We start from the raw sequence: 23,258 nt of genomic DNA, 5'->3' as shown, positions 1-23,258 counted from the left end.
GGACTGATTGACGAAGCTGATGCTGGTGCAACTTTCTTTCGATTGGTTTCACAGGACCTTGCGCAGGCAATGTTGGTGGTACAGCTTCAATGCCTTGAGGGGGTCTACTGTCGACAGTCCATGTGTCAGAGCTGTGTAGGAGGGCAGAAACCACCATTTTTCTGTAAACCATGATTTTGGTGTTGAACCTGAAGAAGTTGTTGTTCTCGAACATCCTTGTACTCAGGCAGCCAAAGGCTGCATTAGCACACTGGAGGTGACGCTGGATCTCTTCATCAATAGCTGCTTTGGCCGACAGAACATTCCCGAGGTATTGGCAGTGGTCCCTAAGGTCTCCTGGGGTCTTGATGATCGGGAGTTTGCTCCACAGTGCCAGGCCAGGTTGTTGAAGGACTTTTGAGGAGAAAGTGAGGGCTGCAGATGCTGGAGATCAGAGCTGAAAATGTGTTGCTGGAAAAGCGCAGCAGGTCAGGCAGCATCCAAGGAGCAGGAGAATCAACGTTTCGGGCATGAGCCCTTCTTCAGGACCTTTGTCTTGCGAATGTAAGGGTGAGACTCATGTTCTCATATGCTTCCGTACAAGTGCTGACAATGGTCTGCAGATGCTGATGATGGTCTAATATATTTGCCATAGACACAATGCCTTTCAGTGGTCATTTTGATTATTTTCTCTAAGTACTTGGATATTCCATCCAAGTCCTTTCCAACATTCATTGTTTCTAGCTTTCAACTATTTAGAAAGCACACAAATCTAACCATTTTAGGTCCGAGGTGGTCATACCACTTCTGCCTACACTAATATCACATCACCTATGTTCTTAATAGATAAAATGAATATTTGAAGCCCCAAACTAATATCTGAGGAAGAGTCGTATTAACTCTGATTCCACACATGTTGTCACACTTGCTGATGTTTTCCAACAATTTCTGTTTTGGGTCACTGATTTACAGCATCACAATTCTTTTGGATTTTATCAATCTCCTTCCACATTCAATGATTTCTGCACACACACCTCCTCCAGAGCTCTCTGTTCCTACAACATTTAAAATTGTATCCTTTATTTTATGTTGCCTTAAATAATTGCAAATAATGAACTTAAAATAATGCTAATTCCACTTTTTGTTTGTGCAATGATTCATTCTTACTATTTTAGTCCTTTGTGATGTTGAACACAAGAATAAATTATATACCATGCATAATATCCAAAGAGCTGTAAACGGAATTATTTAATCTTCAAAGAATGACAAATCCTATCAGTTTTAGCTACACTGCTGAATTGAAAGGGATTCAGGATTAGATTATTTGTTTCATTTTGTCAGAAAACCAACCTCTGCAAAGTAAATAACAGTGTGGAAGACGCAACCAAGTAGAAATTAATATGCCAAAATAAAATTTACCTTATACAAAACCTCAGAACTGAAAGAACCTGCTGTGCTTGGGCTTAGAACTTTTAATCAGAAAATATGGCATTCATTGGAACAGACAAACAAGCAAACTAAACCAAAGGAAAGAAGACATCAACTTTTTAATTGGCAAGCTAGAACATCTGAACCAATCACATACAATTAATAGATGAGTTGTAGTTGGTTGAGAACACGCAAAAGACAGCTGACGTCAACATGAAACTAAAAGCCGAATATTGACATAACTTCCATAGAACTTGTTGGGCTTGCCAAATGTGGATCATTGTAAGTAATATATTATACATTTACCTGGCAAGGGTAGAGTTTGTAGGAGGAAACACATGTTGGAAGCTAGGTGTTGACTTTGTTGTAGAGAACTTGCTACTCTCAATATAGAATCACCCAACAAATAGTTCAGAATGTGTTTACTCGATCCATAGCATAACTCAGACAGGGCGGGTTAGCTCCATGAATATCTATATCCAATACTGTTCTCTCCAAAGGCAAATCAGCGGGTCCATAAGTAGCTTAATATTGCTATTAGCAACATCCCTACAACATCTTTGCCTAATGGATTTTAACACGAGCACTGACCACGAGGCATGGCCCAACTCAGACATCATGGCTTGGAAAAGATAAATGGGAAAAATGGAGGCTATTCGGCTTTGCTGATATCATGAGCTTTTTGCAGCCAACATTCTTTTTTGGAACAAACCATGCAACAAGGAGAAGTCCAATATCAGGACATAAAGGTAAAGTTGTCTAAGTCTTACACCATAGGGCTGCTCTCCCTGGGAGTTCTTCCAGCATTCTCTTTGTTTGTTTTGATGTCCAGCTTTCACAGTATTTTACTTTGAAGCTAGATATGAAGTTGGCAGATAATGACAACTGAGAGACATCCACTGATGTCCAGGTCCTCAGAAGACTGACTGCTTAGAAGTGGCAAGCAGAAGCAAAAAGCTCTGCTGGCTGAGAAGAGGGCCCATAGAAAACAGGCCTGCAGATCTTCTTAGCTGACTGTCTTCCTTTGCTGTAAATGTGGCAGAAACTGCCATGCCAGAGTAGGGTTCCTGAACTAGCGCGACATCTAAAAATTAGCTTCATGATACGGCAACCTGTTTTTACGTTCATTTAAGCTTTTATTAAGATTCAGAACTTTCAGTAACAATGACTTCGTCTGAAAGCTACAAGTATCTAAGTTGTTTTTGTGAACTCATGGCAGATCAGTACACCAAAGTAAGCTAGATTAATCGTGTATCCAAGTATTTTTTAAAATGCTATGATTTTCTGCCTCGACCTCGCTCTGGGCAGTGAGTTCCAGACCACCATCTGATTGCTAAAGATCTGTTCTTCTTTATGAGTAGAATCGGAATATAGGAGCAGAAGCCATTCAACCCACTGAGTCTGCTTTGCCATTGAAGTTCATGAATTGTCATCCATCTCAATGTTATAGTCTTGCACGTTCAGCATATTATCCAAAGTCATTAGTAACAAAAATTCTATCAATCTCTGATTTGAACTTACTTAATGACTGAGCTTCAAAAGTCCTTTGGTGTAGAGAATTCTAAAGATTCACTGCTAGTTCGATCAATTATGTTAAATCTTTGCCCCAGTTATTTACCTCTCCGTCAACAGAAATAGCTCATTCTTATTCACTATATCAAGTCTCCTCAATTTTCTTTTAATTCATTCACAAAATCGTCACCTCATTAAAGACAGTCCATTGTTTGGCTACTTCTTTTAAAAACCATTGCTAGTGCATCATGAATTAACTATTTCCTGAGTCATAACATGTTTTTTGTCAAGTGTTCAATGTTTTTTTGTCAAGCATTCACAGTACCCCAGGCCAAGGTTGGTAGAAAGCAGAGATCAGATTTCTGTACTGAACAACAATTATTATCTAATACAAGAAATTAGACTATGGCCACAGGTAAACAGATATACCATTCATATATAACAATACTAACTGAAGTTCTAATCCTCTTATAAACTCCTCCTTGGACACACAGACAAACAAATGGGGAATACAGATTATTTGTGGAGGTACAAAAGTTGGTGGGTCAGTTCAATGTTCTTTGCTTCCCAATATTGAGATGATCCTTCATCAGCTGGCCTGACTTCTATTGTTCAGATATCTTTCCTGGGATGCTTCCAATAGTTTGTAAGAAATACAGAGCAACTGATTTAACTTGGGGAAAATATCTCTGATTTATCAATTCGCATTATCAATTTAGGTTTGGGGCTGGGAGCAGATCTTCATATTTCCTCTCTCTATCGCTGTGTATCTGTGACTTGATTTTAGCTCCAAGCTGCTTAGTCACCCAAAAGCCAATCACATACTTGTTGGCAAGCAAAAGGTCTCTGTCATTAATAATGCCACACACCCACCGACCAAGCAACTTCTTGTTACTATCAAGAGCTGCATTAGTACACACCCTTGGCTCCATATCATTTCCAATCTGAATTTCAATCACTGTTTCTTCCAACAATTGTTTACAAAGCCTACCATAATTGCAGACATTTTCCCAGACTCTGGACTTTAAAGTTAAAAATCACACAACGCCACGTTATAGTCCAATAGGTTTATTTGGAAGCTCTAGCTTTCAGAATGCCGCTCCTTCAACAGGTGGTTGTGGAGATTTTAAAAGTTGTTTTCTCATTGAGGTCCACAGTTTTTAAAATCACAAAAATAAAAAAGACAATGTAGGAGCAAATTACGTTAGATGCTGGAATCTGTACTGAAAACAACAAATGCTGGAGGTCAGTGGGTCAGGCAGCATCCATGGAGAGGCAGCAAACTAATGTTTCGAGTCCAGATGACTCTTAATCAGAGCTTTGATGAAGGGTCATCCAGACTCGAAATGTTAACTTGCTCTCATTCCATGGATGTTGCCTGACCCATTGTGATCTCCAGCATTTATTGTTTTCAATAAAAAAGACAAGGTTATTACAGTTCCAGTGCACCTAGCCCAAATCTGTTCTTGCCCTACTGAAATCCACTCTGTCAATTGATTATTCTAATGATTGTTTGACAAATGTCATTTTGTTCCATCATTTTATACCTTAATTATCACCGTCCACTAAGTTTTTCTACAGTCACTTGATCTAGGGAAGTAGTGCTGCACCCCTGGCTGAGATATTTGTATCATTGATAGTCACAGATGAGGGGCTAGAAGACTGGACGTTGGCTAACGTGGTACCACTATTTAAGAAAGGTGATAAGGACAAGCCAGTGAACTATAAACTGATGAGCATGAAGTCAGTCACGGGCAAGTTGTTGGAGGGAATCCTGAGGGACAGGATTTACACATACTTGGAAAGGCAAGGACTGATTAGGGATAGTCAATATGGCTTTGTGCTTGGGAAATCATGTCTCACAAACTTGATTGAGTTTTTGAAGAAGTAACAAAGAGGGTTGATGAAGGCAGAGCGGAGGACGCGGTCTATGTGGACTTCAGCAAGGCATTCAACAAGGTTCCCATGGGAAACTGGTTAGTGAGGTTAGATCTCATGGAATACATGGAGAACTAGTCATTTAGATACAGAACTGGCTCAAAGGTAGGAGACAGAGGGTGGTGGTGGAGGGTTGTTTTTCAGACTGGAGGACTGTGACCAATGCAGTGCTACAACGATCGGTGCTGGGTCTCCTACTTTTCATCATTTATATAAATGATTTGGATGTGAGCATAAGAGGTGAAGTTAGTAAGTTTGCAAATGATACCAAAATTGGAGGTGTAGTGGACAGCAAAGAGGGTTATCTCAGATTACAACGGGATCTTGATCAGATGGGCTGAGGAGTGGAAGATGGGGTTTAATTCAGATAAATGCGAGGTGTTGCAATTTGGAAAAGCAAATCTTAGGACTTATACACTTAATGGTAAGGTCTTAGGGAGTGTTGCTGAAGAAAGAGATCTTGGAATGCAGATTCATAGCTCCTTGAAAGTAGAGTCGCAGGTGCATAGGTTAGTGAAAAAGGCATTTGGTATGCTTTTCTTTATTGGTCAGAGTATTGAGTATAGGAGTTAGGAGGGCATGTTGCGGCTGTACAGGACGTTGGTTCAGCCACTTTTGGAATATTGCATACAATTCTGGTCTCCTTCCTATCGGAAAGATGTTGTGAAACTTGAAAGGGCTCAGAAAAAATTTACAAGGATGTTGCCAGGGTTGGAGGATTTGAGGTATAGGGAGAGGCTGAATAGGCTGGGGCTGTTTTCCCTGGAGCATCGGAGGCTGAGGGGTGACATTATAGAGGTTTACAAAATAATGAGGGGCATGGATAAGGTAAATCGATAAGGTCTTTCCCCTGAGGTGGATGGTATCCAGAACTAGAGATAGGTGGGAAAGATATAAAAGAGGCCTAAGGACTAGTACAATTGCAACATTTAAAAGGCATCTGGATGGGTATATGACTAGGAATGGTTTGAAGGGATATGGACCGGGTGCTGGCAAGTGGGACTAGATTAGTTTGGGATATCTGGTCAGCATGGACGAGTTGGACCGAAGGATCTGTTTCTGCACTGCACATCTCTATGACTCTATGACTCCGCTTAGCCCATCTAAACTCCAAGGAACATCTGTAGCAGTGCTAGCTTTCTTGTTGGACAAGACACATACTGTGGTAGGTAATTCTTCTTAATGCAATCTTAGAACATCTATCCTTAATGTCCCTTATAATACCAGTATCCTAGTCTATATGTGGATAACTGAAGTTCCCGATCACAGCAATTGCATGGATGTTTACACCTCTTTGTTTTTACAGACTTGTTCTTCTATAGCCTCCCCACCAGTTGAGTTATATGCTATACCAAGCAACATAATTGCATCCTTGTTATTCCTTGTCTCTGGCCAAATCGATTATGTCCTTGAACCCTCTGAAACATTCTTGTTTCCTGTACTAGAATGCTCTAATTCCCTTTCCTCTTTTCAGTTATGCAAGCTGCCTGCCAGTATTGAGTCATTTTCCTGAGACAAGTCCAAATTCTGTTTCACAATTTGTTCTGAAGTTGATAGTCCATAATCAGTGTTGACTGTCTTTGACCACACCTAGAAAGTTTGTCTTAGCTTTTTGCTCTTCATCTTGAATTTATTGAAAGTTTTCTTGTTGTATGATCTCCATTTTTCTAGAATTCTTTTCTTTTGCAGGACTTTTCCTTTACTTCTGTGATGATGAACATGGTGCCTGCCTTGCGATATATTTTAAAGTTTCCCCGTTAGTCTCATCTAGAACACTCCACTCCCCCTGCTGGACATTCATTGTGCTTGCAGATCTGTTTTGACTGTACTGTGAACAACTGAATATATTGATTTCCGCTCTTCTGATGGTGTCTTGGAAGGATGATGATGAAATGTGGAGCCTGTGTCAAAAGAATTCCCAATGATTCTGAGCTGATTAGGCCCTGATCCATGTTTGCATAATCAAATAGGATTGTCTGTTCCAACTTCAGTTACTTCTTCAAGAAAATTCAACAAATTCTACTCCGCACACTGACTTTGATACAGGATCTACAAAATTCACACTTTAAATTATATATCCACAACATCTTACTTGAGGATAAAGTCCTTAAAAAGGCCTCAATAAATAGTTCCAGCCACTGAGATTGTTGACTGAATCTTAGTTTGAGTAGATTTCTTTTAGGGCTTAAGAACACATTGAATACTTTAATTAATGAACCGCAGCACTTTCAGCCAATGCTTTACCTAACCAAATCAGAAGAAAGATCATGTTTGACAAAATTGATCAAATGTTTTGAGGAGGTAACCAGGAGTATTGATGAGGACTATACATTTGATATTGTCTACATGAAATTTGCAAACATTTAATAAAGTACTACATGACAGATTGGGTCCACAGGATCCAAGGCAAAGTAGTATGCACGATTCAAAACTGACTCAGAGGCAGGAAGTACAGGTTGAAGGTACAGGGATGCTCCTACTCCGGATATCTGACTCCAACGGGGTTCCACAGTACTGGTGCCATTGCTGTTCATGATGTACATTAATGATGTGGACTTAAATAGAAGATATATGATCAAGAGGCTTGATGATGGCACAAAAATTGATAGTGTGATAAATGGTGGAAATGTTACCGTAAACTGGAGGTAAATGTCAATGGACTGATCGGTTGATCAAATTTAACCTGGAAAAGTGAGGTAATGCTCGTGGGGAGGACTAATAAGGCAAATGTCTACTGGGGGTGTCATTTGACCTACTATTATCCTGTACTGACCTGGGTGCGAATTGATACTTTTGCTATTTTCTGTTGAAGGGTTCCATTTCTGTGTTTTCACGCTTCAGATATTCCACATATGTGGCTTGGATTCAAAGTGTTCCAAAGTTTATTTTCTACCCTTTGGAGTCTGCCCAGCCCATTGTATTGTGCTCAAAGTCTTCGGAGTTCTTTTCTAGGCATTTGGAGTTTTTTTCAGCTCGATCTACAAAGTCTACTCACTTTTCAGCTATGTTCTATGGACTTCGATCTAACTTCACATCCTGGCCCTACAGGTTCCTTGCTGGCACCATGCTTTTTTTTATGCTTTGGGTTAGTATTGCAACAAACGTAGTTAGATATTTTTTCTTAGCATTGTCGTGCTGGTATCTATATGTATACTCCAAGAAGCTGTTGGCGTCTTATCCTTGACTTAGGCTCTTCCACTCCTGATATACTGTAATACCATCTACTTACATCTGTACTTTAAAGGTTACTAAATGTAACTTTAGTGTAGTTCCAAAAAACACTCTCTTTCTGCATCTTCCAGTCAGATGACTTCTCGCGGTTTCTCTTACAGATGTAAAGTCATATGATCAATCGCATCATCATAATTTTCATATTATGTTATATTACAAATATCAGCAGTTACATTATCCCAAATCATATAATTTAGCTAAGGGTTAAATTTTCATAACAGTTCTCCTGTTCAGCTGGTGTTACTTTTGTGCAAATCCTTTGGAAATCCCAGAAAACTGTCGTATTTTTCCTAGCTTCAATGAAGATTCCATGGAAATTACAGCAGGCAACTGAAAGAATTTCAACTAAAAGGATTCAACATTATCACCAATATGAAGGAATTGCTTTAATTATATAATCAGAATATTTATCAAAAACATTTTGATTATACTGTTATAGATAGCCTGACATCTTACTGCTGTCATGCTGTCTGCATCACTGCCACCTGATGAAGTAGCGTCGCTCTGAAAGCTAGTGTGCTTCCAATTAAACCTGTTGGACTATAACCTGGTGTTATGTGATTTTTAACTTTGTACACCCCAGTCCAACACCGGCATCTCCAAATCATGCATCAATTAGAGTACAATGTCAATAAACATACCATTTTCCTGATTACAGAGCACCTATTCTCTCTATGTAAAGGGACACATCATTTTACTTGAGGCTGGACAACCTGGGCTCAGATTACCAAAACCTAGGAATTTTAACCCTGGATGTGCATCTAAGGATAGTTGAGGTTTAGTCACCTAAAAAAGTTCCACATGACAGTTCAGAAAAAAAAGACAAAATTCATTTGGCTAACTATGATTCTCTTGCCTCTTACAAAATAAACTTGCAAGGTTATCATAAAGCTTTTTAAAACAAACCTAACTTCCAGTGTTAAATCTGTATGTTATGAGGACAGGCTGCTATCAATTAGTAACAGAACATTGCAATGTTATCCTACATAGTTCAATATTGGATTATTAAGTTTGTATTTTTCACAGATGCACTGGATTCCCCATCATTAAGGATAGGGATACTTGTGTAGCTTGTTCCTCCTATTGAGTGTTTAATTATTCACCACTGTTCACAACTGGCTATGGCAGGTCTGTACAGCTCAAATCTGATCCATTGCGTTGTGGGAACACTTAGTCCTTTCTATTGCATGCTGCTTCTGCTGTTTGGCACGAAATAGGTTTGTGTTTTAGCTTCACCAGTTTTAGATTTCATTTTAGTTATGACTGTTGCTGCTGCTGCCATGCTGTCCTGCATTCTTCATTGAACCTTTCCTGCTGTTGAGGCAACACAAAACCAGGTATGGTGATAATGGTGTCTGGGACATAGTCGTATTCATTGAGTCTTGCCTTACAGACAGACAATGCCAGGCTATTACTAGATATTGCTATTGCTACACCCTACACCCCTATTGCTAGACCAGCTGTACCACTCATGTCACAAACCTGTAGATGTTAGTAATGACATCAATAGTGTTGACAGGGTTAGGCTTTCTATTATGTCAGGTAGTCCTGTTAGGAATCATTGCAGTTTGATACAACTCAGGCATTACTGAGTCAACCACACTGCTGTGGATTTGCAGTCACACGAAGGCTGGATGAAGGAAGAATAGCTGATTTCAATAGTGAACTAGATGGGTTATTGCAACAATGTTTTCATGATCAACATTAGACTAGTTTTTAATTTCATGTTTATTAACAGAATTTAAATTCTCTTAGCTGCAGTGCAGAAATTAAAACCAAATAGGTAAGGCATTCATTAGTGACTTTACCACTAAGCCATATCCACCACCACTGATTGAAGGGAAGTCTCTTTTCTAGTTGATTTCAGTGAATGGACTAACTCTGCAGATCCTTGTCTCCAGGTGAGTACACTTGATAACAAGCAAATGATATGTATCAGTCATACTAAATTGTTGCTGCAACCATTGATTTCTATATCTTTGGAAATGTTAAGATTGCAATCTTTTAGACCAGCATACCTCTCCTGGTTTGAATTTGCCTAGATGAAATTTACTAGGCAACAGTACAGCTAAATGTTTGGAATAATTCTGCTGTAAAGGATGAAATCCAATTACAGCCATCGAGTGGTACAGGACATCCTTATTTCTACTATAATTTGGTTAAGGTTCAATAATTGCTTTAGTAAATATTCTCACATTGATTATTTGTCAATACAAGATAAGACTAGTAAACATTCTACTTAAGATACTATCTTTACATGAGAGTCACTTCCATGTCTTGTTAGAAAGGATCATGAAAGTCATTAACAATGCAGAATGCTTGACTGGTGCATAACTCCCACACTTCTATGCTTCTTATCAATACTGAATCTGGACTTGTTATTTTCAGCACATTTTCAGGACCTTTATATATTTTCAAATTCCAGTGTAATCTGCTTTAATTGAATCCTTGCCCAGATTTTGTATTTATTGAAAGAATCAGGAACATCCATCCACAAAAGACACAAATATTAAAACATGCAGATCAGTTATTTCCAGTAATCGTGTTATTAAACATTTTTTAAACATAAAGAAATCCACTTTGGATTACTGAATCACCATAATTAATTTAATATATAAAGAAAACAGACAAAAAAAATGGAAATAATGTGTGACATGGCTGACTACAAGGAGAAATAAGAATTGAGTAACATATCTCAAAATAGCACGTACAACATTAAATGCTTCAAGACAGAGGACTGTGACTTACATTTTCTCCTAGATTTAAATGATATAGTATTGAAGTGACTCCTACCATTCACTTTTAGAAATGCAGTAGTCTTCTGATCCCCGGAATCACAGGTATATTCTCCTTGATCTTCTGGTTTTAGATTGTATACAGACAATTGAATGCAGCAACCTTCTTGCTTCATTTTATACTTATCACCTGACTGGAGTACCACAATGCCTTTCTTCCATTCCACTGGAGCATCAGGTTTGGTAATCTCGCAGAACAAAGTGGCCATATCACCCTCATCAGCTTCCGTGTTCTTAAGTTCTTGCTTGAAAACCACAGGGAGAACTAGAGGAGAAAAGAATTTAATCAGCTGATGTTTTGGTCCAGATCCTACCATAGCAAAGAGCTCAAGGAACCACTGAGTAACAAAAATGTATTCCCATTCATTTTCACTGAACATTGTAATTAGGTAGATCATCAACAGTCACATCAATCTGGACAGGGAAAGTTTAATATTTATACAAAAACATTGACATCCTGTATAACAAACTGTGTTGTAAAGATAATTATTTTCATACGAAATACAAATACACCAACAAATAACTTATAGTGTGATCCAACATCAATTCAATTATGTATGACAATTATACTCAACATTCAAGTAGATGACTTTTTCATTTTAATGAAAAGTTATGAACAAGCAAGTTTATAACTATTTCTCTCCACTAAATCTGATTGATCTATGATTATTTCCAGCATGTCCTGGCTTCCAGTTTCCACTGTCTGCTTTTGTAGGTAACCTTCTGACAGCTTCTGACATTCTCAAAATAGATCAACTTAAATAGTCTTACATGGAAGTCAATCGTACGAGTTCAGCTATTAGCTAATATTATGTAACAAGTCGCACACTACAATAAAACATAACTAAATATGATACTAAGATTTTATTACAAAGGCAATGTCTTAAACTCTTGTCATATCAAGCTAGAAAGTGCATGAAGCGATAGACAAGTGGATAAAAAGATAATACACTAGTATAGCATCCCCTATTACTGACTTTTGTTAAGTGTTTGCAGATCACAGCAAGAACATAAGAAAAGGAGCAGAATTAAGCCATTCGATCCTCCAAGCCTGCCATGCTATTCAACTAGATCATGGTTGATCTGCCCAAGGCTGAATTCCTCCTTCATACCCAGGTTATCATAGCCCTCAACTCCTCAATGTTTCAAAAATCTATCATATTTTTAATTACAGTAAACTTTTTAATATCCGGTACCTATGGGACCAGGAGTGTGATGATAAGAAGAACAAAGAACAAAGAAAATTTACAGCCCAGGAACAGGGCCCTTCGGCCCTCCAAACCTGAGCCGATTCAAATGTAATGTCTAAACCTGTCGATCAATTCCTAAACATCTGTATCCCTCTGCTCCCCACTTACTCATGCATTTATCCAGACGCATCTTAAATGAATCTACCGTGCCTGCCTCAACCATCTCTGCTGGCAATGCGTTCCAAACGCCCACCACCCTCTGTGTGAAGTACTTGCCGTGTGTATACCCCTTAAACTTTCCACCTCTCACCTTGAAAGCATGACCTCTCATTATGGAATCCTTCACCCTGGGAAAAAGCTTGTCTCTATCCACCCTGTGTGTACCCTTCATGATTTTATAAACCTCAGTCAATCTCCTTTTTTCTAATAAAAATAAACCGAACCTATTCAACCTTTCTTCATAGCTAGCACCTTCCATACCAGACAACATCCTCGTAAACCTTCTCTGCACCTTCTCCAAAGCGTCCACATCCTTTTGATAATGTGGCGACCAGAAATGTACACAGTATTCTAAATGCAGCCGAACCAATGTCTTGTACAATGTTAACATGACTTGCCAGCTCTTATACTCAACACCCCGTCCAATGAAGGCAAGCATACTATTTGTCTTCTTGACCACTCTATCTACCTGTGCAGCAACCTTCAGGGTACAATGGACCTACATACCCAGATCTCTCTGCCCATCAACATTTCCCAAGGCTCTTCCCAGTGTCCCAGTGGGGTACTGGGCTAATGGTCGGATACTTGGTAGTGTGGATGAGCAGAGGGATCTTGGTGTCCATGTACACAGATCTCTGAAAGTTGCCACCCAGGTAAATAGTGCGGTGAGGAAGGCATATGGCGTACTGGCTTTTATTGGTAGAGGAATTGAGTTCCGGAGTCCTGAGGTCATGATGCAGTTGTATAAGACTCTGGTACGGCCGCATCTGGAATATTGTGTGCAGTTTTGGTCACCATACTATAGGAAGGATGTGGAGGCACTGTCATACCAACAGTGCCCTCTTCTAGATCATTTATGTATATTACAAACAACAGTGGCCCCAACACTGACCACTGTGGAACACCACTGGTCACCTTTCTCCATTTCGAGAAACTCCCTTCAACTACTACTCTCTGACTCCTGTTGCTCAACCAGTTCTTTATCCACCTAGCTAGAACACCCTGCACACCATATGACTTCACTTTCTCCATTAGTCTACCATGGCGAATCTCATCAAACGCCTTACTAAAGTCCATGTATGTGACATCTACAGCCCTTCCTTCATCTATCAACCTGGTCATTTCCTCGAAGAACTCTATTAAGTTGGTAATAGAATATTCCAAATAATCAAGAGTCACACACAGTCATAGAGCTATACAACATTGGTACAGACCCTTCTGTCCAACTCATCCATACTAACCAGATATCCTAAATTACTTTAGTCTCATTTTGCTGATATCACTCTAAACCTGTCCCATTTATATACCCATCCAGATGTCTTTTAAATGTTGTAATTGTACCAGCCTCCACCATTTCCTCTGGCAGCTCATTCCATACATGCACCACCCTCTGCTTGAAAAAATTGCCCCTTAGGTCCCTTTTAAATCTTTCCCCTCTTACCTTAAACCTATGGCCTCTAGATTTGGGCTCCCCTATCCCGGAGAAAAGACCTTGGCTATTCACCCTATCCATGCCCCTCATGTTTTTATAAACCTCTATAAGGTTTCCCCTCAGCCTCTGATGCCCCAGGGAAAATATTCCCAGCCTATTCAGCCTCTTCCTATAGCTCAAACCCTCCAAACCTGGCAACATCCTTATAAATCTTTAATGAATCTTTTCAAGTTTAACAACATCTTTCCTATAGCGGGGAGATGAGAATTGAATGCAGTATTCCAAAAGTGACCTAACTAATGTCGTGCACAGCCATAACATGACCTCTCAACTCTTATACTCAATGCTCTGACCAATAAAGGAAAGCATACCAAATGCCTTCTTCACTATCTTATCTACCTGCGACTCCACTTTCAGTGAAATATGAACCTCCACTCCAAAGTCACTATGTTCAGCTACACTCCCTAGGACCCTACCACAAAGTGTATAAGTCCTGCTCTGATGTTCCTTTCCAAAATGCTGCACCTCACATTTATCAAAATTAAACTTCATCTGTCACTCCACAGCCCATTGGCCCATCTGATCAACATCCCATTGTATCTGAGGTAATCTTCTTCACTGTCCAACTTTGGTGATGACACCTCCAACTTTGGTGTCATCTGCAAACTTACTAACCATATCTCTTATGTTCACACCTTAATATAAAAACACACACTAAGTAATTGAAACTTAATGCAGGGGGTACACACATCATTGTTATACTTTATTTACAGCATAAATCACTTAAATAATAATGTACTTTTGCCTGAATTAAAATGTATTGGCAGACAGACTTCTCAAAAATTCGTACCCTCCAACTGAACATTACGTAGTGGCAGATCGTGGTATTTGAGGAGAAATTGACTCTAAATTGAATCAACTGTTGGTATCTTATGTAGCCATTCAACTGAACAACATATATATTTACACTGAGGTAAATAAATTTAAAAACCTATAATACCTGGATAGAATAATACAATAAACTACACAATATTTGAGGTGTATAGTTTTTGCCGATTTATCGAGAATGTCAATTCATAAGGTGCCAGTTAAATAAAAGTTTGCCGTAATTTCAGTGATCTAGTCTTCACAACTCTCTGGGGTAGACATTCGCTACTCTCTGGGAGAAGAAATTCCTTCACATCTCAGTTTTAAATGAGAGTCCCCTTATTTTGTATCTATGTCCCCTGGTTCACTATTTCATCACTAATGGAAACATCTTCTCAACATCTACCTTGTCAAGCTGTCTCAGAATCTTGTATGGTTCAACAAGATCACCCCTCATTCTTCTAAACTCGAATGAATAAAAGCCTACGCTGTTGAATCATTCTGCATAAGTGAACCTGTTCATCTCAGGGATCAGAGCTGAAAATGTGTTGCTGGAAAAGCGCAGCAAGTCAGGCAGCATCCAAGGAGCAGGAGAATCGACGTTTCGGGCATGAGCCCTTCTTCAGGACTCAGCCCATCTCAGGGATCAACCTTATGAATCTCTTTTGAAATGCCTCTGATGCCGATACATTATTTCTTAAATATGGGGACCAGAACCGTAAGCAGTACTCCAGGTGCAACATCACCAACAGCATGAACAGATGTAATAGGACTTCCCTCTTTTGAAACTCCATAGTTATAGCCATAGCCGTAGCCATAAAGACCGAATTTCCATTTGTCTTCCTAATTACTTACTGAATGAATGGATGATTTATTTCTTGTCACTTGCATTTTACAGTGAATAATGCAGTAAAATACAGTGAAAAACTTCAACAGTCACCACAACTGTTTGAAGAATTTAAGAATAAACAGGATACAAGATATAACTGAAAGAGAGTCCTGAGCCAGGTCACCAGCAACACCTGTGCCGCTACCACTCCTTCATCACCTCACCATCGTCTGCATTGAACTCTCCAACGTAGGAGTCACCACTCTTTAGGCACCATCTCTTCACTGCTGGGTCAAACTGACTGATGCCAATGCTGGGTCCTGTGTTGAATCCACACATGCACTACAATGAGGAATCCCCAGCTCAGCTGCCACCTCGATGATACCAGGAGTCCTGGCTTTGGGCATACCATGTTGCTGCTACTGCCAGCTCCACCTTGCCAATGCCAGGGGTCCCTACTCTGGGCGTACCGCAACCAGGGGTCCCTGGCCTGGCTGTCGGTCTCGCCTGCTGCAGCCATCTCGCCAAGAGACCTGCTCCAGCTGCTTTCTTCCAAGATGAGATAGCTTGGACAAATAGAATTAAGGAGAATCCAAAGGGTTTTTACAAATATATTAAGGACAAAAGGGTAACTAGGGAGAGAATAGGGCCCCTCAAAGATCAGCAAGGCGGCCTTTGTGTGGAGCCACAGAAAATGGGGAGATACTAAATGAATATTTTACATCAGTATTTACTGTAGAAAAGGATATGGAAGATAAAGACTGTAGGGAAATAGATGGTGACATCTTGCTGGGTATTTTGAAACAGTTAAAGATGGATAAATCCCCAGGACCTGATCAGGTGTACCCGAGAACTCTGTGGGAAGCTAGGGAAGTGATTGCTGGGCGTCTTGCTGAGATAGCTGTATCATCGATAGTCACAGGTGAGGTACCGGAAGATTGGAGCTTGGCAAACGTGGTGCCACTGTTTAAGAAGGGCGGTAAAGACAAGTCAGGGAACTATAGACCGGTGAGCCTGACCTCGGTGGTGGGCAAGTTGTTGGAAGGAATCCTGAAGGACAGGATGTACATGTATTTGGAAAGGCAAGGACTGATTCGGGATATTTAACATGGCTTTGTGCGTGGGAAATCATGTCTCACAAACTTGACTGAGTTTTTTGAAGAAGTAACAAAGAAGATTGATGAGGGCAGAGCAGTTGATGTGATCTAGATGGACTTCAGTGAGGCGTTCAACAAGGTTCCCCATGGGAGACTGATCAGCAAGGTTAGATCTCATGGAATACAAGGAGAATTAGCCATTTGGATACAAAACTGGCTCAAAGGTAGAAGAAAGAGGGTGGTGATGGTGCAGGGTTGCTTTTCAGACTGGAGGCCTGTGACCAGTGGAGTGCCACAAGGGTCGGTGCTGGGCCCTCTACTTTTTGACATTTACATAAATGATTTGGATGCGAGCATAAGAGGTACAGTTAGTAAGTTTGCAGATGACACCACAATTGGAGGTGTAGTGGACAGCGAAAAAGGTTACCTCAGATTACAACAGGATCTGGACCAGATGGGCCAATGGGCTGAGATGTGGCAGATGAACTTTAATTCAGATGAATGCCAGGTGCTGCATTTTGGGAAAGCAAATCTTAGCAGGACTTATACACTTAATGGTAAGGTCCTAGGGAGTGCTGCTGAACAAAGAGACCTTGGCATGCAGGTTCATAGCTCCTTGAAAGTCGCAGATAGATAGGATAGTGAAGAAGGCGTTTTGTATGTTTTCCTTTATTGGTCAGAGTGTTGAGTACAGGGGTTGGGAGGTCATGTTTCAGCTGTACAGGACATTGGTCAGGCCACTGTTGGAATATTGCATACAATTCTGGTCTCCTTCCTATTGGAAAGATGTTGTGAAACTTGAAAGGGTTCAGAAAAGATTTACAAGGATGTTGCCAGGGTTGGAGGATTTGAGCTACAGGGAGAGGCTGAACAGGCTGGGGCTGTTTTCCCTGGAGCGTCGGAGGCTGAGGGGTGACCTTACAGAGGCTTACAAAATTATGAAGGGCATGGATAGGATAAATAGACAAAGTCTTTTTCCTGGGGTCAGGGAGTTAGGAACTCGAGGGTTTAGGGTGAGAAGGGAAAGATATAAAAGAGACCTAAGGGGCAACTTTTTCACGCAGAGGGTGTACGTGTATGGAATGAGCTGCCAGAGGATGTGGTGGAGGCTGGTACAATTGCAACATTTAAGAGGAATTTGGATGGGTATATGAATAGGAAGGGTTTGGAGGGATATGGGCCGGGTGCTGGCAGGTGGGACTAGATTGGGTTGGGATATCTGGTCTGCATGGACGGGTTGGACTGAAGGGTCTGTTTCCATGCTGTACATCTCTATAGCTCTATGACTCTATGTCACCTTGCTGGAGGTGCCATCTTGAAATGTCTGCTGTCGCCACTGTCTCCTATCACTGAAGGAGCTTTGCCACCTGCTCCGAACAATGGAAGAATGTCTCTGCAGCCTCCAGTCTCCATGAGGAGCTGCATCCGCACAAGTAAGCCACCATTCCATTCACGGTCTCTAGTTGCCACACTAATTTTGCCGATCAACCCACTGCAAAAGGCACCAAAGAAAAGAAAAAAACGAAAGAAAAAGGAAAGAAAAAGAGCAGAAGTAAGAAGGAAGAAAAGAAAGAAAGCATTCGGGAGTAGGTGAGCCCAGGGAAGAGCCTGCATGCAGTCTTGTTACTCTGCTGCCATCTTGGCTTGGACTACACCATGCTAATGATTGGTCTTGCATGCATAAGAATACCTAGTTCCTTCTGCAGAGAATGTTTTTTTGAGTATTTCTCCATTTAAAAGTAGTGTGCTATTTGGTTCTTTCAACTAAAGTGCATGTACTCACACTTCCTTGTATTAACCTCCATCTGCCAAGTTTTTTTCTCGTTCACACAAGAAATCTACAAGGGGATATATAGATAGGTTATGTTCTCATTACAATATGCCCTTCTGCCTATTTTTGTATCATCAGCAAATTTAAATACATTACACTATGCTCTCCCCTTCAAGTCATTTACAAAAAAAAAATAATTGAGACCCAAGGATTGATCCTTGTGGCATTCTGTAGGTAAAGCTTTTGAATCTGAAGAAGACGCATTAATCCAGACCCTTTGCCTATATGTTAATAAACCTTCAATCCATGCTAATACATTGTCCCCCAATACTATGAGCGTCGATGTTGTCCTTTTTTATGTGGCAGCTTACTGAATGACTTCAGGAAATCCAAATCCAAATACCTTTCAATTTTCCTTTATCAAATCTGCTTCCTATATCCTCAAGTACTCTAGCAATTTGTCTAACAATTTCCCTTTCACAAAATTATGTTGACTCTGTTTGATTGTATTCGGATTTTTGAAATGTACTGACTCTATTTCACAATGATAGATATTAGGCTAACTGGCCTATGGTGTTTTGATATCTGTTTCCTTTCCTTCTTGAACAGTGGTCTCACAGTAGGAATTTTCCAAACTGCTGAAACTCTCCCAGAAACCAGAAAGTTCTGGAAATGTTTCAACCAATGCCTTCATTACTATTACAGCTACTTCCTTTAAAGCTCTTGAATGAAGGCCATCAGGTACTGGCAACTTGTCTGCCTATACTCCTAATTAGTTTGTCAAATATTTTGTCCTTCAGCATAGAGACAGTTACAAGATCTTTCCTCTCATGAGCACCTTATTTACTTGCTATCCTTGAGATGTTTATAGTGTCCTCCAGTATAAGACCAACGCAAAATCTTTGAATTATCTGCTGTTTCTCTCTTCCCTGTGTATAATTCTTCAGTTGCATCCACTAAGGGTGCAGCACTGATTTTAGTTGACATCTTTCTTTTTATATACAAATAGAAGCTCTTGCAGTTTGTTTTCATATTTCTTGCCAATTTACATTCATAATAAAGTTTTTCTCTCTTTATTAGTTTCTTAGTCATCCTTTGCTGGTTCCAAAAAATATCTCAATCCTCTGGCCTACCATTAGTTTTGCCACTTTATATGCCTTTGTTTTTGATTGAATAAGCTCCTTGACTCCTTTTGTTAATCACAGGTGGTTCAAAGTTGGCAGAGTCCTTCATTTTGACTGCAATAACTTTTTGCTGAGCATTTTGAAATGCTCTGAAATTATCTGCTCAAATTGTCACCACTAGGCAGTCACTTATTTTCCCCTTAGTTCATGTCTCCACCCACTGTAGATAACTCTCTCTTCATATCTCTGTAATTGCCCTTAATTAAGTTAAATACACTCATTTCAGACCTGCACTTTTCTCCCTAAAACTGAATTTGAACTTCTACCATCTTGTAATCGCTACCCCCTAGAGGATACTTAACTATGATATTTCTTAATAATCCCATCTCATTACACATTATTAGATGTAAAATAGATTGTTCCTGGACAGGATGTACAGTTGACTGCATTAAGGAACAATCCCTGGGGCACTCTCCCTTGCCCATCTGATTTGTCCATTGAGGAATAAAGGAAGTGATTTAAAATAAACCTGTTGGACTATTACCTGTGTCATGTGACTTCTGACTTTATAAAATTATGAGATGCATAGACAGGGTTGACTGTCAGAATCTTTTTCCCCAGAGTTGAAATGTTTAATACTAGGGGGCATGCATTTCAGCTGAGAGGGGTAAAGTTCAAAGAAGATGTGAGGGGCAAGTTGTTTTTTTACAGAGAATGTTAGGAATCTACAATGCGCTGCCAAGAGTGGTGATGGAGGCAGGCACGATAGGAGCATTTAAGAGACTTTTATATACGAACATGAATATGCAAGGAATGGTGGGATGTGGACCAAGGACAGGCAGAAGGGATTAATTTAATTTAGCTTAATGGTCGGCACAACATCATGGGCCGAAGGACCCATTCATGTGCTGTACTGTTCTATGTTCTGTGTTCAGTCCATATGCACGAGTTCTAACAGCTGTACCATACACTTCAGTATTACTCATACATCCATTTTTCTCACTATAAGAGAAGACAACCCATAAGAGGACAGAGACAGACTGTATGGGTGGAGGGGTAGCCTCTACGAGGAGAGAGTTCTGGCCCTTACAGCCCAGAACTGCTTCCACGGGGATGGCAAAACATCCATGCCCTATCAAATGAGTAAGTACATTCTTAGTTCCAAAGCAAATCTTACATTAACCCCATTGTTCATTCAATCAGTGCACAAGACATTTAACCACTGGCTGGACTCCTCCTCACTCTTTTGTCTTGCAGGTTTCACTAGCCTCCCCACAACCTATGCACAGTAGCACCTAACTCAATAAGACTATACTCTTGGATCTGAGGACAATAGAACCGAGACCTCAAAGGAATCACTGACAAGGCTGCCTCCTACACATGCCACCAACCAAGATACTGACACTCTGGGGGAGACTGTAGACACAGGGAGTGTGAATACACAATCAGACAGTTCTTCATGTTGCCAAGGAAGAAACAGACTAGGCAGTTCGCACGAGGAGGATTGCCACAGGCCAGGTATCTGCTTAGCCCAGCAAGACATGATGCTATGGTATTGGCAATCTGGAACTTAATGAAAATGCACAGGTAGGAGCAGCAGTGGCAGATAGGCATATGGGGCACAATGGTTCTCATTAGCCAGAAGCTGCATCAATGCAGAAATTCCTGTAACTATACGTGTGCCTCCATGGACAGTTGGTGGCAGTATAAGGGGCCAGGCCCAGTACACTTATGTTCCATTGCCCAACTAATTGGTCCTCAAAGACATGGTGACAGTGGGAGTAGGAAACCTTGTTCCAGTCCAGGTATCCTCTCCTCAGAATGAGAAGGAGGGGTGCCAGGAGATGCCCAACCAGAGGCAGAATCACACACCAGCCCTACTGCACTTGGCACTCAGGACATTGCAGGGATGGTCAGGCCCTCCATCTCCCCTCTGCCCGCTCCCCTCCAACTTTTGGAAGTTCAAACCGGTTAGAGTCAACTTGCCTCTAGCAAGAAGACACTTGGCACGTCAGGCCTGTCTTCACACAGGAACCCCCCCAACAAACGAGCAGCATCCACCATTACAGCTGTGAAACTAGGGATGGGAGGGAGAAAAAGGATAAAACGTATAGAAGGTACTTCTGTGGCACGGATGAAAAAGGCTTGTATGTCCCTCTTTACCTCTGCATAAATGTTCCTGATGTTAATGTTCATATGTTTCAAGTATGTCTGTGTAAGTGCTAAATATACAGCGAACAGCAGCACTCCTTGCCACAGGTGAGACTCCATGGATGGAAGTCTATGGTGACAGACTAACTCATGATCTGGAATCATACCTTATACAAAATGCTTCAGACATTTTGGATATGTCCTCTGATTCCAGCAGGACAGACTCAGCAGAAATGGTGAGACAGTGGTATACAGTCAGTAGTGAGTTGCCCTGGGAGACCTCAACATTGACTATGAAATATATTACATTTCACGGCATCAGCTCAAACAGGGCGAGGGAATCTGCTGCATGATTACCACCAGCTGTGAACCTGAAGAAGCCAAACATCTTAAAGCAGCAAGTGATAGGGCTGTGGGCCACAAACAGTAGATTTGATCTAAGCTCTACAGTCCTGTCATATTCAGTGTGAATGGTAGAAAACAATTAGACAACTCAAGGAGGAGGCTCCACAAATATACCTACCAACAATAATGAGGGAGTCAAGCACAATGTGTAAAGCTAAGGCTGACCAATTTGCAACAATCTTCACACTGCGTGGATGATCCATCTCAGATTCTTCCAGAGACATGTAGCATCACAGTCTTAGGCCAAGTCGATTTATTCCACATGATATCAAGGAACAGCTGGAAACATTGAATACTTCAAAGGTTATGGACCCTGACAACATTCTGGCAATAGGGCTGCAGTAGTGTCCTCGAGAACTTGCAACATCTCATGGTGGCTCAGTGGTTAGCACTGCTGCCTCACAGCACCAGGGACCCAGGTTCAATGCCCACCTCGGGCGACTGTCTGTGTGGAGTTTGCACATCCTCCCCGTGTTTGCGTGGGTTTCCTCTGGGTGCTCCGGTTTCCTCCCACAGTCCAAAGATGTGCAGGTTAGGTGAATTGGCCATGCCAAATTGTCCATAGTGTTAGGTGTAGGGGAATGGGTCTGGGTGGGTTGTTCTTCAGAGGGTCATTGTAGACTTTTGGGCCGAAGGGCCTGTTTCCACACTGTAGGGAATCTAATCTAATCCAGTCTCTAGCCAAGCTGTTCTGGTACAGATACAATACTGGCACATACTGACAATGTGGAACATTGCCCAGATATATCCTGTACATAAAACATAGGTTAAATCCAATCTGGCCAATTACCACCACATCAGTCCACTCTTGATTATCATTAAAGTGATGGAGGTGTAATTAACAGTGTGAACAAATAGCACTTGCTTCATAATGCTCAGTCTGAGTTCTGCCAGGTCATTCAGCTCCTGACCTCATGATAGCCTTTGTTCAAACATGGGAATAAAAGAACTGAATTCTACACATAAGGCAAGAGTCATAGAGATGTATATCACAGAAACAGACCCTTCAATCCAACTCATCCATGCTGACCAGACATCCTAAATTAATCAAGTCCCATTTGCCAGCACTTGGCCTATACCCCTCCAAACCCTTCCTATTCATATACTCAATCAGATTACTTTTAAATGTTGTAATTGTACAAGCCTCACCACTTCCTCTGGCAGCTCATTCCCTACACGGATCACACTGTGTGAAAACGTTGCCCCTTAGGTCCCTTTTAAGTCTTTCTCCCCTCACCTTAAGCCTATGGCCTCCAGGTTTGGACTCCCCCACCCCAGCGAAAAGACCTC

The 23,258-nt window shown here is 40.8% G+C and overlaps 1 protein-coding gene across 1 annotated transcript in view; it reads right to left on the bottom strand.

The window, feature by feature from the left end:
* LOC122550328 (obscurin-like) overlaps positions 1–23,258 on the bottom strand; it is a 784,231-nt gene that overhangs the window by 353,586 nt on the left and 407,387 nt on the right. The window contains exon 46 of the mRNA XM_043691054.1: positions 10,882–11,148. Coding sequence (XP_043546989.1) covers positions 10,882–11,148 — 267 coding nt within the window. The remainder of the gene's footprint in view (positions 1–10,881; positions 11,149–23,258) is intronic.

This window comes from Chiloscyllium plagiosum, chromosome 5, assembly GCF_004010195.1.
Source record: "Chiloscyllium plagiosum isolate BGI_BamShark_2017 chromosome 5, ASM401019v2, whole genome shotgun sequence".
NCBI classification, from domain to species: Eukaryota; Metazoa; Chordata; class Chondrichthyes; order Orectolobiformes; family Hemiscylliidae; genus Chiloscyllium; species Chiloscyllium plagiosum.
Note: the sequence above shows the minus strand (reverse complement) of the source record. Positions and strands in the feature narration are given on the sequence as shown.